General features: G+C 41.3%; 1 gene segment (V, D, J or C); it reads right to left on the bottom strand.

Annotated features, from left to right (window-relative positions):
- Positions 1-32: 32 nt before the first annotated feature.
- Positions 33-10757, bottom strand: LOC118567057. The segment is given in 3 exon segments: positions 33-96; positions 204-524; positions 10633-10757. Coding segments are annotated over 3 exon segments (408 nt in total).
- Between the last annotated feature and the right edge of the window lie 2711 nt (positions 10758-13468).

Here is a 13468-nt window from a genome sequence, read left to right on the forward strand (position 1 = left end):
AAAGTTTGTTCAGTGCATTCCATTGATGTGGTCTAACGGAGTTCTGCAGAATATCTGCAAGGTTAAATACGGTTTTGCTTCAAAGAAGATCCTCCCCTTTTAGAGAGAGTAGCATTTGATTAGAATGAGTTGATCTGGGTTTAGAGCTGTGTGAGCCATAATAATAAAAAGAGATCAAACACAGAAGGGGGAGGTTTTTGTACCGTGGAGCGGTGTTTTTGCAGCACTGTGGTAGCGAGCGGCGCAGAAATAAACTGCGCTGCTGTTTGGACCGAGATCTTCAAGTGTTAACGTGCAGGTTTGGTCTTTTTCTGCATTCCCACCCAGCTTCCCTTTCAGCTCAGCTTCAGGATTTTCCATGTTTTTGTACATGTGTCCCAGGAACTGAAGCTGGGTCGACTGCTTGTACCAGAGGACCCGATCATAGCTTGGACTAGTGTGTGAGCATTTTATCGTGGCAGCTTCCCCTGGTTTTTTAAGGATGTGCTCAGGAACCTGGTGAACTTGGTCACTTAGAGATGAACCTGGAAAAAGACACAAAACATTACACTTGTGTAGTCAGATATTAACTGTTAACATCAGAGAGATGGAAAGCCTCTGCTGCTAAATAGAAATGACATTAACATAACAGATACTTCACTTTCTGCTAAAGTACTTAGAATATATTTAACACAATTCAAGAGATGTTTTACCTGATAGGAGAAAATAATCAAATATTATGTAAAAGAAAAGTATCATTGTATTGTTTTTTGGTCAGATCAATACAATAAAGATAATTCTAACATCACCCTCTGGCTCTAAGAAACGCGTTTGTGTTCAGACGAGTGATTGGATTGTTCCTCTGAACACTGAAACTATTATGTTAGCCACAGTCACCCAGTTCTACTATATTAGAGGATATACTGCTCCCTAATGAAAGGATGTGAAACTACACACAGATTAAATATATTTTCTAGAGTTCTAAATTACCGTATTTTACAGACTATAAGACACACTTAAAATCAAATTTTTCTCAAAAGTTGATGGTGCGCCTTATATATATATTTCCATTGTGCTTGCTGACCAATTTTATGTGGTACAATGTGCTTAAAAATCTAATAAAATGTGCAAGTACGACTTTGGTAAGCAATGAAGCCGCTCCGCTCAATGGATATTCGGAGCATTACGGTACATTGTGTCACTACCTGATTGATCTGCGCTGTCCACAAGACGCATGACATTCACTGCGAAACTTAGAAGGGCCATTCATGTAAGGCGCCCCTACTCAGGTGCTCAGGTGGTCTGCGCGTACTCAAGGAGGAATCTGCGTGGACTCCGTGCATACAGGTACTCGCAGAGGTCAGTCTTTACAACCGCGTATGCAGCGTCACACTATAAACATCTTGGAGGCAAGAAGTTTTTTTACGTGTGGCATCACTGTCTTTCTCTGTTCTCACTGATAGGTGTGCGGTGGGAGCCTGCTGGAAAAGAAACAGCTCTAGGTGCTCAGCTAGCTAATTAGACATTTTACCATCCGTTCTGCCACTTCGTCCCACTGGCAGAAAGTGTGGGAATTGTAGGAATTCACCACAAGAAATGCAGGCGACTGTAAGCTCGACTATGAAGGGTAAAACGTCCGGGGAGAGTCAGCGCGGAGTCCACCAGGCTCCCAGCATGCGCACAGTATATCCAAGTATGTGGAAGCCTTTAGGCAGCCCGCACCCTGATATTTAGTGCGCCTTATAATCTGGTACACCTTATATGTGGACAAAGACACACATAGACACGTTAGATCACAGTGTGCCTTATAATCCGATGCGTTTTATGGTCTGGAAAACACGGTAAGGGTTCACAATACTAACAACCTTATCCCGCAAAAGTATTCAAACGTTTTCACATTTTCTCTTGTTACAACTACAAGTTTCAGTGTATTTTATTAAGATTTATGATGATGTCCAGGTTTTGGACAGGGAGAACAGATGGTTTGAAAGAGGGGTGAAAGAAGCCATCTTGGTCAAAAGAGAAAAGCCATCGCTAAACAGAAGGGGAGGATTATGTTTCCAACTCCCCAGTGTTTACAGCTTGGTCCTCCATTCCAACGAGATTCCATCTGCAGTCGCGCCATAATTCAGGTGACCAAGTACTCCACTCACACCAAGCAATGGGGTACCGCGCACGTGACGTCACCGTCTCAAGAGCAACGCCCCTTTTGCCGCTTAGGTAGGGCATACAGGAGAGAACGCACGGATAACCCAGCTATTACAAGCGCAACAGAACCAGCGATATGACCGACTTTGCAGCCGTTAAACTTTCCCAAGACGATGTCCCAGGCGCACGGATTACTGGTCGCACTGTCGAAGAACACACCAACCTTCAGCTCAAACGATGGCTTGAGGTTCGAGGGCTTAAAAAGACTGGAAAACTGGCCGAGTTGATGAACGGTAAGCTTTGTTTTTTTTTTCCTGCGCGGCGATTATGGCAGCGTCGGCCGTTTTTTTGTTGTTGTTGTTTGCAATCACCGTCCAGGAATGGGTATATGTTTAATGTTTGTCTCATTTGAAATGTTTTTGAGTAAGCTATCCTGGTAGCTGTTATGATATATTTTTCTGGGATGAACCCGGACACAGCACGCACACACAGAGTCAGTTCTTATGAGTGAGTTTTTATTGAATAGTGTGAAAGATGGATGATTAGACCAGAGTCTTTCAACGGACGGAGGTGAAGGGTGTAGAAGCTGGCCGGCAGGAGGAGTGTGGAGAGACTGACCGGGAGGAACTCTGGAGCCGAGCACTGGAGAGCAGGACATCTGAGCAGAGCCGTGGAGCGCAGAGCATCAGAGCCGAGCAGAGCCTCAGAGCCGAGCAGTGGCGAGCAGAACGTCAGAGCCGAGCAGAGGCGAGCAGAGCATCAGAGCCGAGCAGAGGCGAGCAGAACGTCAGAGCCGAGCAGTGGCGAGCAGAGCATCAGAGCCGAGCAGAGGCGAGCAGAACCTCAGAGCCGAGCAGTGGCGAGCAGAGCATCAGAGCTGAGCAGAGGCGAGCAGAACCTCAGAGCCGAGTAGTGGAGCACAGGACGTCCGAGCCGTGCAGTGGAGGGCTGAACGTCCGAGCCGAGCGGTAGAGGTCTGAACGTCTGAGCCGAGCGGTGGAGGTCTGAACGTCTGAGCTGAATACTGGAGAAAACAAACTGTCGGAAAGTCTTTGGGCTGACTGTAACAAGACCAGGTGAAAGGAGTCTTCAGGCTGACGGGTACAAACGGAGCTGACAAGAAAAACTGGCAGGGACTGAGCGGGAGTGAACGCTATGGACCGGCGACGGGAACAGAAAGAGGTGAGTCTGATAAAGCGGTGGGAACAGGTGGAAGCAGTTGTGGGTTAATTGCAGCCTGCCAGGTGAAACCGATCAGGCTGCGCAGGAACAAGAGAGAGGGAGAGAGGCTCAGCATGCAGCCAATAAGCTGCATCCTGACAGTAGCAGGCTATCATGTTAGCGCCTGCTACCATGATAGCCTATATGCTGTCATGGTAGCAGGCGCTACTTTATTAACATGTTGGCCACCAAAATACTCTTACCTTGACTTGATGTCGCTGGAATTGGGTCAGGATGTTCTTCGGTTGGGCCCTTTCCTCCGACAAAATGCTTGCTACATATGTACTTGAATTTGGTAACTTTTTCCGGGTTGAACTGTTGTGTAGGCCGACTGCACCGGTGTACCAAGCGCACACATTTCTCCTTGGCAGTCTTGAAGAAAACATCCTTCATATACGGCCGATCAGCGTAACTCGAGTCGCTGTTGCACGTTCCATAGCAACAATGTTTAAAAACCATGGTCTTAGATTTAGAAAAAGCAGTCGTTTTAACGAGTAAAACCAAGGCTAACGCACGTCTCTTTTACAGCAAAACAGCGGCAGGTTTCCGGAGTTTGCCCCACTGCGTACCACGTGATGTGACGTCATCGTGACGTTGTGTTTCTAAAAATAGCTCGCGCGCGGTACCCCATTGGTTTTAACAACCCAGGAGAGTGATGAGTGGGTCAATGATTTACATCTGACTGAGAATGCACCTAGAAGGATGGGCCACCATGTCCTTAAACACAGCAGTGTACCAACTGCAGGTTGCTCAAGTGTAAGCCACCAGAACTGACACCTACTCCTGGATAGGTGTTGAAATGTTTTCAGAAAGAACTGAGCGAAAATCGAGTTGCCTCCGATTTAAGCTTGTTTGCTGTTGCAATGACCTGGATAGCTGAGGATTTGCACAGGCATGGTAAAATATTATTTACAGCTTCCTGCAGTCTTTTTCAGGTAACTGTATGAATGTGACTGCATGTCAATTATTGCCCAACAAGCACTAATACTGCCCTTTTAAAATGTAACATACATAATTTAAAACAGAATTCTAAATATGTTTAATTAGGGCTCAAGTTACAATAAAAAATGTAACGTGCTACATGTACAAGGTGCTGATTTTATTAGATTTGCTTTAGCTGGCAGGAATAATGCAGATGCAATGATTGGTAAGTTGCTGGCATCAGATGAAAGGAACCTGTTGCTGGGAGGTTTTTGTACAGAAAAGCAGCAACACACAGCACTGTGACTAGCTGCACAGAAATAAACACCAGTGCTGCTCTGGTTGACTCTCTCTATTGTTAAAATGCAGGTTTGTCCTTTAGTTGCTTCACCAGTTATCTTCACATTCACTTCCTTCTCTGGATTTCCATTCATAACGTTCATGTAACCCAGGAACTGCATCTGATGATCCGTTGTCTGTTTGTACCAGAGGATGCGATTATAGCCCTGAATCTCATGTTTGCAGGTGATTTGGGGATTATCTTTGGGCTTGCAGATCATGTCGGAGTCACTCTGGTGGACTTGGTCACTGAGAGAAGAACCTGTTTGAAAGGTTGATTTTTACATTAGTGAAACTGTAAGTGCAAACATTAAATCAGAAGAATTGTAGAAGGAAAAAAAAATATTACCTGAAACAAGCACAACATGAAAGATTGTGTAGAAGATGACAATCATAATGTTTACTTTTCTCTCTTGGTTTCACCTCAGCAGCTCAAATAATTTGGATCATAATAAACCCAGAGGACATCTTCCAGGCGGTGAGATACTGTGACTCCTCCTCTTTCAAACAGGGAAACCAATCACTAGTCACTGCAAACCTACGTCTGTATTTAGCTCACGGCAACTGTTGCTTGTCTTGTTTCTAGAACTAATAAAAGCTTCATAAGTAATTAGCTAAATATATGCCAATCTAATTGAGCAGTCTTAAACCAATGCTTTTGAATAAAAACTATGTATCTTTATTTATTTTTTCAAAAAGGTTTTGAAACCACTTTCCTCTGCAAACCTTTCATTATGGTTAATGATTTTCTTTATTCTGCATTAGATATTGCTTTCATTTGCATTTAAGAAAACCTCCAGTTAAGTACCGTATTTTCCGGACTATAAGTCGCTCCGGAGTACAAGTCGCACATGCCATAAAATGCATAATAAAGAAGGAAAAAACATATATAAGTCGCACTGGTGTATAAGTCGCATTTTTGGGGGAAATTTATTTGATAATATACAACATCAAGAACAGACATGTCATCTTGAAAGGCAATTTTAAATAAAAATAGAACGGAGGCAACAAAAGGCTGAATAATTGTATGGTTAGCTTACGCTACATGACACAACTGAGAACGTGCCTGGTATGTTAACATAACATATTAAAAGCTATTCAGATAACTGTAGCATAAATAACATGCGAAGAAGTTAACCAAAACGCCCGTGTCACTCCAAATAACTAAAATCCAGTGAAATCTTCATCCTCTGTGTTACTTTCAAATAACTCCGTTAACTCCGGAGGTAGAAGCTGCGGCACTTCCGCTTCTACGTCGCTTACGTCTGATTCAACAAAGGCCTAGAGCGCCCTCTTGCGGTTTGGTGTGAAAATAACAGGTGTAATGATATACCGGTAAAAATGTGTAATAATTTAACACATAAGTCGCTCCAGAGTATAAGACGCACCCCCGACCAAACTATGAAAAAAACTGCGACTTATACTCCAGAAAATACAGTAGTTCATTAGTGGGAGATGAATTACGAAATTACAGTTATTCTAGGACTGTGTGGCTTTGAGTTTTAGAGGCAGACATGTAAACGTAGGATGGGATTTTTGTACTGACAATCAGTCGATTGTGGCACTGTGGCGACTGGCAGCACAGAAGTAAACTGCACTGCTGTGTGAGCTGAGTCTTTCAAGTGTCAGGGTGCAGTTCTGATTTGTATCGGCACTTCCTTCCATCTTTCCATCCAGCCCTGTCTCTGGGTAGACATCTGTGTAGTAGACGTAACCCAGCAGGAGCAGCCCTCTGTCTGACTGCTTGTACCACAGAATTTGGTTATAGTTTTGATCACTGTGTGAACAGTAGATCTTGGCTGTTCCTCCTGCTCTACTGTAGATATTTGTAGGAGCCTGAAACACTCGTTGACTACAAGAAGAACCTGGAAAAGTTCAAAAAGAAAAAAACAATCTACTTTGTAATATACCGTCTGAACCAAGAGATTCTAAAGACATGCAGATATTATTCTCCAAACTGTTTATGGCATCACCTGGAAGCAGAATCCAGTTGAAATAAACGCTCAGGATCAGAAAGATCAACATGTCCATAACGTTTGGTGGCTGTTGTGATGTTTAAAGGTTGCTGTCAGGGGGTGTACTGTGGACTTTTTTTCACATCATCATCAGTAAGGAGGAGTTTTGGGTTCACGCCTGCATAGAGGAGGTCCGTGCAATAATATACCGCCACCTTATGAAAGGATGTAGCACAGCTTCAAAGAGCTGGGAGATATAAAATAAAGATTAACTGTGAGGTTTTTGTACTGAGGAGCATTATCATGAAGCACTGTGGTATGTAGCAGCACAGAAGTAAACTGCACTGCTGCTGGCACTCAGATCCTTGACTGTCAGGGTGCAGATCTGGTCTTTATTTGCGCTCCCGTTTATCAGCACATTGACTCCAGGCTCTGGAGTTCCAAAAATAATGTTCATATATCCCAGGAACTGCATCTCCATGTTGTCTGAGTGTTTGTACCATAGGATCCGATCGTAGCTCTCAATACTGTGTGAACAGTTGATGAGCGCTTGTCCTCCAGGGTTGAGGAACATCTCAGCTGAAGTCTGGTAGACCTGATCACTGAGAGAAGAGCCTGGTGAAACACAGAGCATTAATATTAAAACTTATAAGGTAACAAAGCAAGTTACTTAAACAAATTATTTTAACACAGTTGGTTAATATAGTAAATAAAAGTTTGTTGATTTTTGTCTTAAATATTGACTTCATTCATCAAGCAAAAAGTTATCAGTTATAAATTATAAAAACGCCTCTTTCATAAAAGGACAATATTACCTAAAGTTGCAACAACATTGGTCATTAGGCAGAAGATGATAATCATTCTCCTGTCTGGAAGAGCTGAACATGAAGGCAGCTGATACTGTGGCTCTGCACCCAGCATATGCTGCTGTTCACAGTGTATGAGTCTCAGTGTCTGTAGAAACTCCCACAGGTGGAAAACAAACTCATCCTCTAACGGCGGGTTCTGACCGTGGCGTGGAGCCAGTGTCACATTACAGAGGGGGTGGGGACTTGTAGTGTGGGCCCTTTTTGGCTAGTTCACTTGTTAACAATAGACATGACAGATCTGGGGGTCTCTTTTATAAAGCATGTGTACATACGAAATGAGGCCTTAAACGTGCATACTTCACACATATATGAATGTTTAGAACAGAATTTTATTAGTAAGGGAATCGGTCTCTTTACAATATTACAATATTCCTCTTGTCCCACGGATTGTTGAACACAGAGCTCCACAGCGACATCTGGTGGGCCCAGGCCCTAACTGCCCCCAAATGCAGAGACACAGAAAAACTCATTAGCATCAGCATAATCTGGTAAAATCTACCCACTACATTGAAAGTAAATATTTCATTTTTACAAAAAATAATTAAACAACCACCTTCAAGCCACTAAAGCTGACAAAACAGTCAGCAACTTTAAGGGAAGGGAAGAAATGACCTATTTTCGGTAGATACTTCAGCTTTTCTGATGTCCTTCTCTTTTTTAAATTTTCGCGCTACCTAATAGCTTCTCCATTTCAGAATTTTCTGAGCTGCGTTGTGGCTCTTGATATCACACAACCCACTAAGTGCATGTTGATTAGTGTAACCTTTGACCCACGTCATGTGGGCGCACTGACCAATCAGGAGAAGGTCTCTTAACTGCCATTCAGTCACAGGCAGCGTCTCTGAACTTCTCTGACTATGGCGTAACATTTGTGCCATTGACTTGAGCGAGGAGGCACAAATCTGAGCACGCAGAGAGACAGGTATTCAGCGTTTAATCACACAAGTGCGCTCATCTCTGACAAACTCTCCACCCAGCTACTGTCCTCACGCTCAGTTCCGTCACTGTGTGGGCTTGGCTCTGTGTCTGCTCCCGCAGGGCTCTGCACTCGTGCTCAACCTGCTCAACACCAGCTGTAGATATTCTTTAATGTTTCAAAACCCAAAGCAGCACAAAGCTGCACAAATGAGGCACTAAAAGTGTAGACCACTTTGGTTCAATTCAGAGCAAAATGAGGGGATGGTGACGTCATCGACCAAAATTATAATTCATAATATCTCCAAAACCAAAGCAGCACAAACACTAATTCTAACAGCACAAACCTGGACAAGCGAAGCACTAAAAAAAGTAGACTACTTTGGTTGAATTGGGAGCAAAATGGGAGGATGGTGAACTCTGGATGACCCTAACAAATAATTTCTTAACATCTCTGAAACCACATTACAAACGATAATTTTAATGGCACAAAAGTGCCCATACCATTCAGTATATTTACCGGAGTTTTTTTTTACATTGGTTGGGTGTCAGCTTCACGCAGCTTTAGCTCTCGGCTGTTTCTCCGCTCACTTAGTTCTGTCTCTGAGCTTGCAACTCAAAAACTGTCCACACCACCAGCCAATCACAGACAGGTCTCTTTCATCCAATCAGAGTATTGCTTGCAAATACTTCATTCAGATGGATTAAATCAATTACTAAACACTATGGTGGAATTTACGGGGAAAAAAATAAACAGTTGAATATTTTAGCCCAAAAATATTTAGGCTAAAATATTTAGCCCAAAAATATTTAGGCTAAAAAAAATATTTAGACTGAAATATTAATTACACTTTCCTTGACCTACTAAGCGAGGTGTCAAAAATGCTGTTGTCTATTTTTTTTCCAGCTTCTTAGAGGTGATGCAAAAGTCCAGCATTTTGATTTAATCCATAAATAATTAATTGTGACCACATTTATCAATTCACTTCAGTGTATTATTATTGCCACAGTTCACAATAGCCAGCACAAGGTACATTGCAGGATACATCTATTTTACAAATAGAAATACACAATACCAGTTAAAGGTTTGGACATCCCTTTGTCATTCAACTAACTTGCTTCATTTTAATTACTTTTTACATCGTAGATACACAAGAACCAAATCAAAACTGCAAATAACTATGCAGCAAACAAAACATGTTAAATGACTCAAAACATATTTTATATTCCTCAAAATAAAGTTTGTTTGTTTTTTAATTAAGGCTTTCTATACTAAGGAGAGCCAGCAGATTGCAGAGTCCGTAAATTATCTGCAATCTCTCACCCTGAAGGAGCATGTGACGGTAGTGGAGAGGAACCCTTCCTGTAAACAGAAAGGACCCTCCAACAGCACCTAGCTGAGTGTGAGTGGACATCTACTGCAGCCCACTGGGCAGACAGAGCAAAATCCTTTCCCTCTTGCTGCTAAGCTAGCTGCATCACTGCAAAGACAGCTACAGGTTCTCAAAAACTACAACCTTCTGTTCATTAAAGTCCGAAATTCCCCATTCTCCTCTTTCTTTAATGGATGACGTGATTTATGGCAAACCTTGGAACCGATTTACTTGCAGCCATGTTTCCCTACAATAAACATTGTTGTTTGCACTTTTTAAAAAACTTGCCAGTGCCTTTAATAATGAATGATCAATTAAGAATATATTTTCTTTGTTTTGTTTTTTTCAAATTGAATTGTATTCTCATTGTCAATAAACTAATAGAAAAACATTATATATATGGTCTGTCTTGATGGCAGCTGATGGTTCGGGGCCCTTTAGCAGTGGCTTCCACTTCATTGATTGATTCTGAAATTGACAGGTGTCAACCTCTCAATAACTTTTCTTTGAACATAAACACATATTGGAAAACCTAATGAAATGATTGAAATGATAATTGTTAAATGACCACATGTTAAATGAGGCCTAAGTGATGAAACAGCTGCATTTTAATTTTATTGTTATATCTAATCTTCTAAAAGTGGGGAATTAACATAGTCCAAAGGAAATAATGCAGGTGCAATGATTGGTAAGTTGCTGGCATCAGATGAAAGAAACCTGTTGCTGGGAGGTTTTTGTACAGAAAAGCAGCGACACACAGCACTGTGTTGACTAGCTGCACAGAAATAAACACCAGTGCTGCTCTGGTTGACTCTCTCTATTGTTAAAATGCAGGTTTGTCCTTTAGTTGCTTCACCAGTTATTTTCACATTCACTTCCTTCTCTGGATATCCATCCTTAACGTTCATGTACCCCAGGAACTGCATCTGATGATCCGTTGTCTGTTTGTACCAGAGGATGCGGTTATAGTCCTGAATCTCATGTTTGCAGGTGATTTGGGGATTATCTTTGGGCTTGCAGATCATGTCAGAGTCACTCTGGTGCACTTGGTCACTGAGAGAAGAACCTGTTTAAAAGATAAATTTTACATTAGTCAAACTGTAAGTGCAAACATTAAATCAGAAGAATTGTAGAAGGAAAAAAACAGTATTACCTGAAACAAGCATAACATTAAAGATTGTGTAGAAGATGACAATCATAATGTTTACTTTTCTCTCTTGGTTTCACCTCAGCAGCTCAAATGATTTGGATCATAATAAACCCAGAGGACATCTTCCAGGCAGTGAGATACTGTGACTCCTCCTCTTTCAAACAGGGAAGCCAATCACTAGTCACTGCAAACCTACGTCTGTATTTAGCTTTTGCTTGTCTTCTTGTTTCTAGAACTAATCAACTCTTCATAAGTAATTAGCTAAATATATGCCAATCTAATTGTGCAGTATTAAACCGATGCTTTCAAATAAAAACTATGTATTTTATGTGCTTTCAAAAACAGTTTGAAACCACTATGATCTGCAAACCTTCCATTATGATTAAATGACCTTGCAATAAAAGTGTTTTTAGATCTGCATTGGTTGTCGATTTCATTTGCATTTAAGAAAACCTCCAGTTAAGTAGTTCATTGGTGGGAGATGAATTACTAAATTACAGTTATTCTAGGACTGTGTGGCTTTGAGTTTAGAGGCAGACATGCAAATGTGGGATGGGATTTTTGTACTGACAATCAGTCGATTGTGGCACTGTGGCGACTGGCAGCACAGAAGTAAACTGCACTGCTGTGTGAGCTGAGTCTTTCAAGTGTCAGGGTGCAGTTCTGATTTGGATCGGCACTTCCTTCCATCTTTCCATCCAGCCCTGTCTCTGGGTAGACATCTGTGTAGTAGACGTAACCCAGCAGGAGCAGCCCTCTGTCTGACTGCTTGTACCACAGGATTTGGTTATAGTTTTGATCACTGTGTGAACAGTAGATCTTGGCTGTTCCTCCTGCTCTACTGTAGATATTTGTAGGAGCCTGAAACACTCGTTGACTACAAGAAGAACCTGGAAAAGTTCAAAAAGAAAAAAAACAATCTACTTTGTAATATACCGTCTGAACCAAGAGATTAAAGACATGCAGATATTATTCTCCAAACTGTTTATGGCATCACCTGGAAGCAGAATCCAGTTGAAATAAACGCTCAGGATCAGAAAGATCAACATGTCCATAACGTTTGGTGGCCGTTGTGATGTTTAAAGGTTGCTGTCAGGGGGTGTACTGTGGACTTTTTTTCACATCATCATCATCATCATCATCATCATCATCATCATCATCATCATCATCATCATCATCATCATCATCATCATCATCATCATCAGTAAGGAGGAGTTTTGGCTTCACGCCTGCACAGAGGATGTCTGTGCAACAATATACCGCCACCTTATGAAAGGAAGTAGCACAGCTTCAAAGAGCTGGAAGATATAAAATAAAGATTAACTGTGAGGTTTTTGTACTGAGGAGCATTATCATGAAGCACTGTGGTATCTAGCAGCACAGAAGTAAACAGCACTGCTGCTGGCACTCAGATCCTTGACTGTCAGGGTGCAGATCTGGTCTTTATTTGCGCTCCCATTTATCAGCACATTGACTCCAGGCTCTGGAGTTCCAAAAATAATGTTCATATATCCCAGGAACTGCATCTCCATGTGGTCTGAGTGTTTGTACCATAGGATCCGATCGTAGCTCTCAATACTGTGTGAACAGTTGATGAGCGCTTGTCCTCCAGGGTTGAGGAGCATCTCAGCTGGAGTCTGGTAGACCTGATCACTGAGAGAAGAGCCTGGTGAAATGGTTTAAACACAGAGCATTAATATTAAATCTTATAAGGTAACAAAGCAAGTTACTTAAACAAATTATTTTAATGCAGTAGTTTAATATAGTCTTAGTAAATAAAGATTGTTTGGTTAATTTTTGTCTTACGTGAAGATTTATGTTATTCGTCAATCAAAAAGTGTGCAGTGGTAAATTATAAATCAGCTTTTTCTTAAACAAAAAGGACAATATTACCTAAAGTGGCAACAACATTGGTCATTAGGCAGAAGATGATAATCATTCTCCTGTCTGGAAGAGCTGAACATGAAGGCAGCTGATACTGTGGATCTACACCCAGCATATGCTGGTGTTCACAGTGTATGAGTCTCAGTGTCTGTGGAAACTCCCACAGGAGGAACGGCGGGTTCTGATTCAAGTACTTAATATTCTTCGAACATTTTTTAAATAACCATTTGATACTACAAAAATAAATTATTTCACATTAATGGTAAACTATTATTATGTATATTATCTTATTACAATATTAGCAAGTTATTGATTTATCTGGATTATTATGTTTAAAGTCCCAGTATGTAAAAGTCTCACACTGGTGCACCATCTAGTGGTGCGCTGTGTCAATTACCAATGACCTCGGCGTTAAAACTATATGTTCTGAAACACTTTGTTATACTGGGTAAAATCATCCTTCCAATCCTGAAAGTATGCAATACATTAGTATTTAGAAAAAGGAGGTTAAAAAATCAATCTCAGAGGGGAAAAAATTCTGAAAATCTCTTCGAAATCTAGATCTGCCAGAGTGTATAATATTCTTGAGTGTAACTTTATAAATTTTTTTATTTTGTTACATTTGGGTTCTGTTTCTGATCCATTCATGAGGTTTATCTGGCAACAAAAATGCGTTTTCTAAGATTAAACAGCCATCTTATTTCAGTGATGGAC

The sequence above is a fragment of the Fundulus heteroclitus genome, chromosome 19 (assembly GCF_011125445.2).
Source record: "Fundulus heteroclitus isolate FHET01 chromosome 19, MU-UCD_Fhet_4.1, whole genome shotgun sequence".
In the NCBI taxonomy this organism is placed as follows: Eukaryota; Metazoa; Chordata; class Actinopteri; order Cyprinodontiformes; family Fundulidae; genus Fundulus; species Fundulus heteroclitus.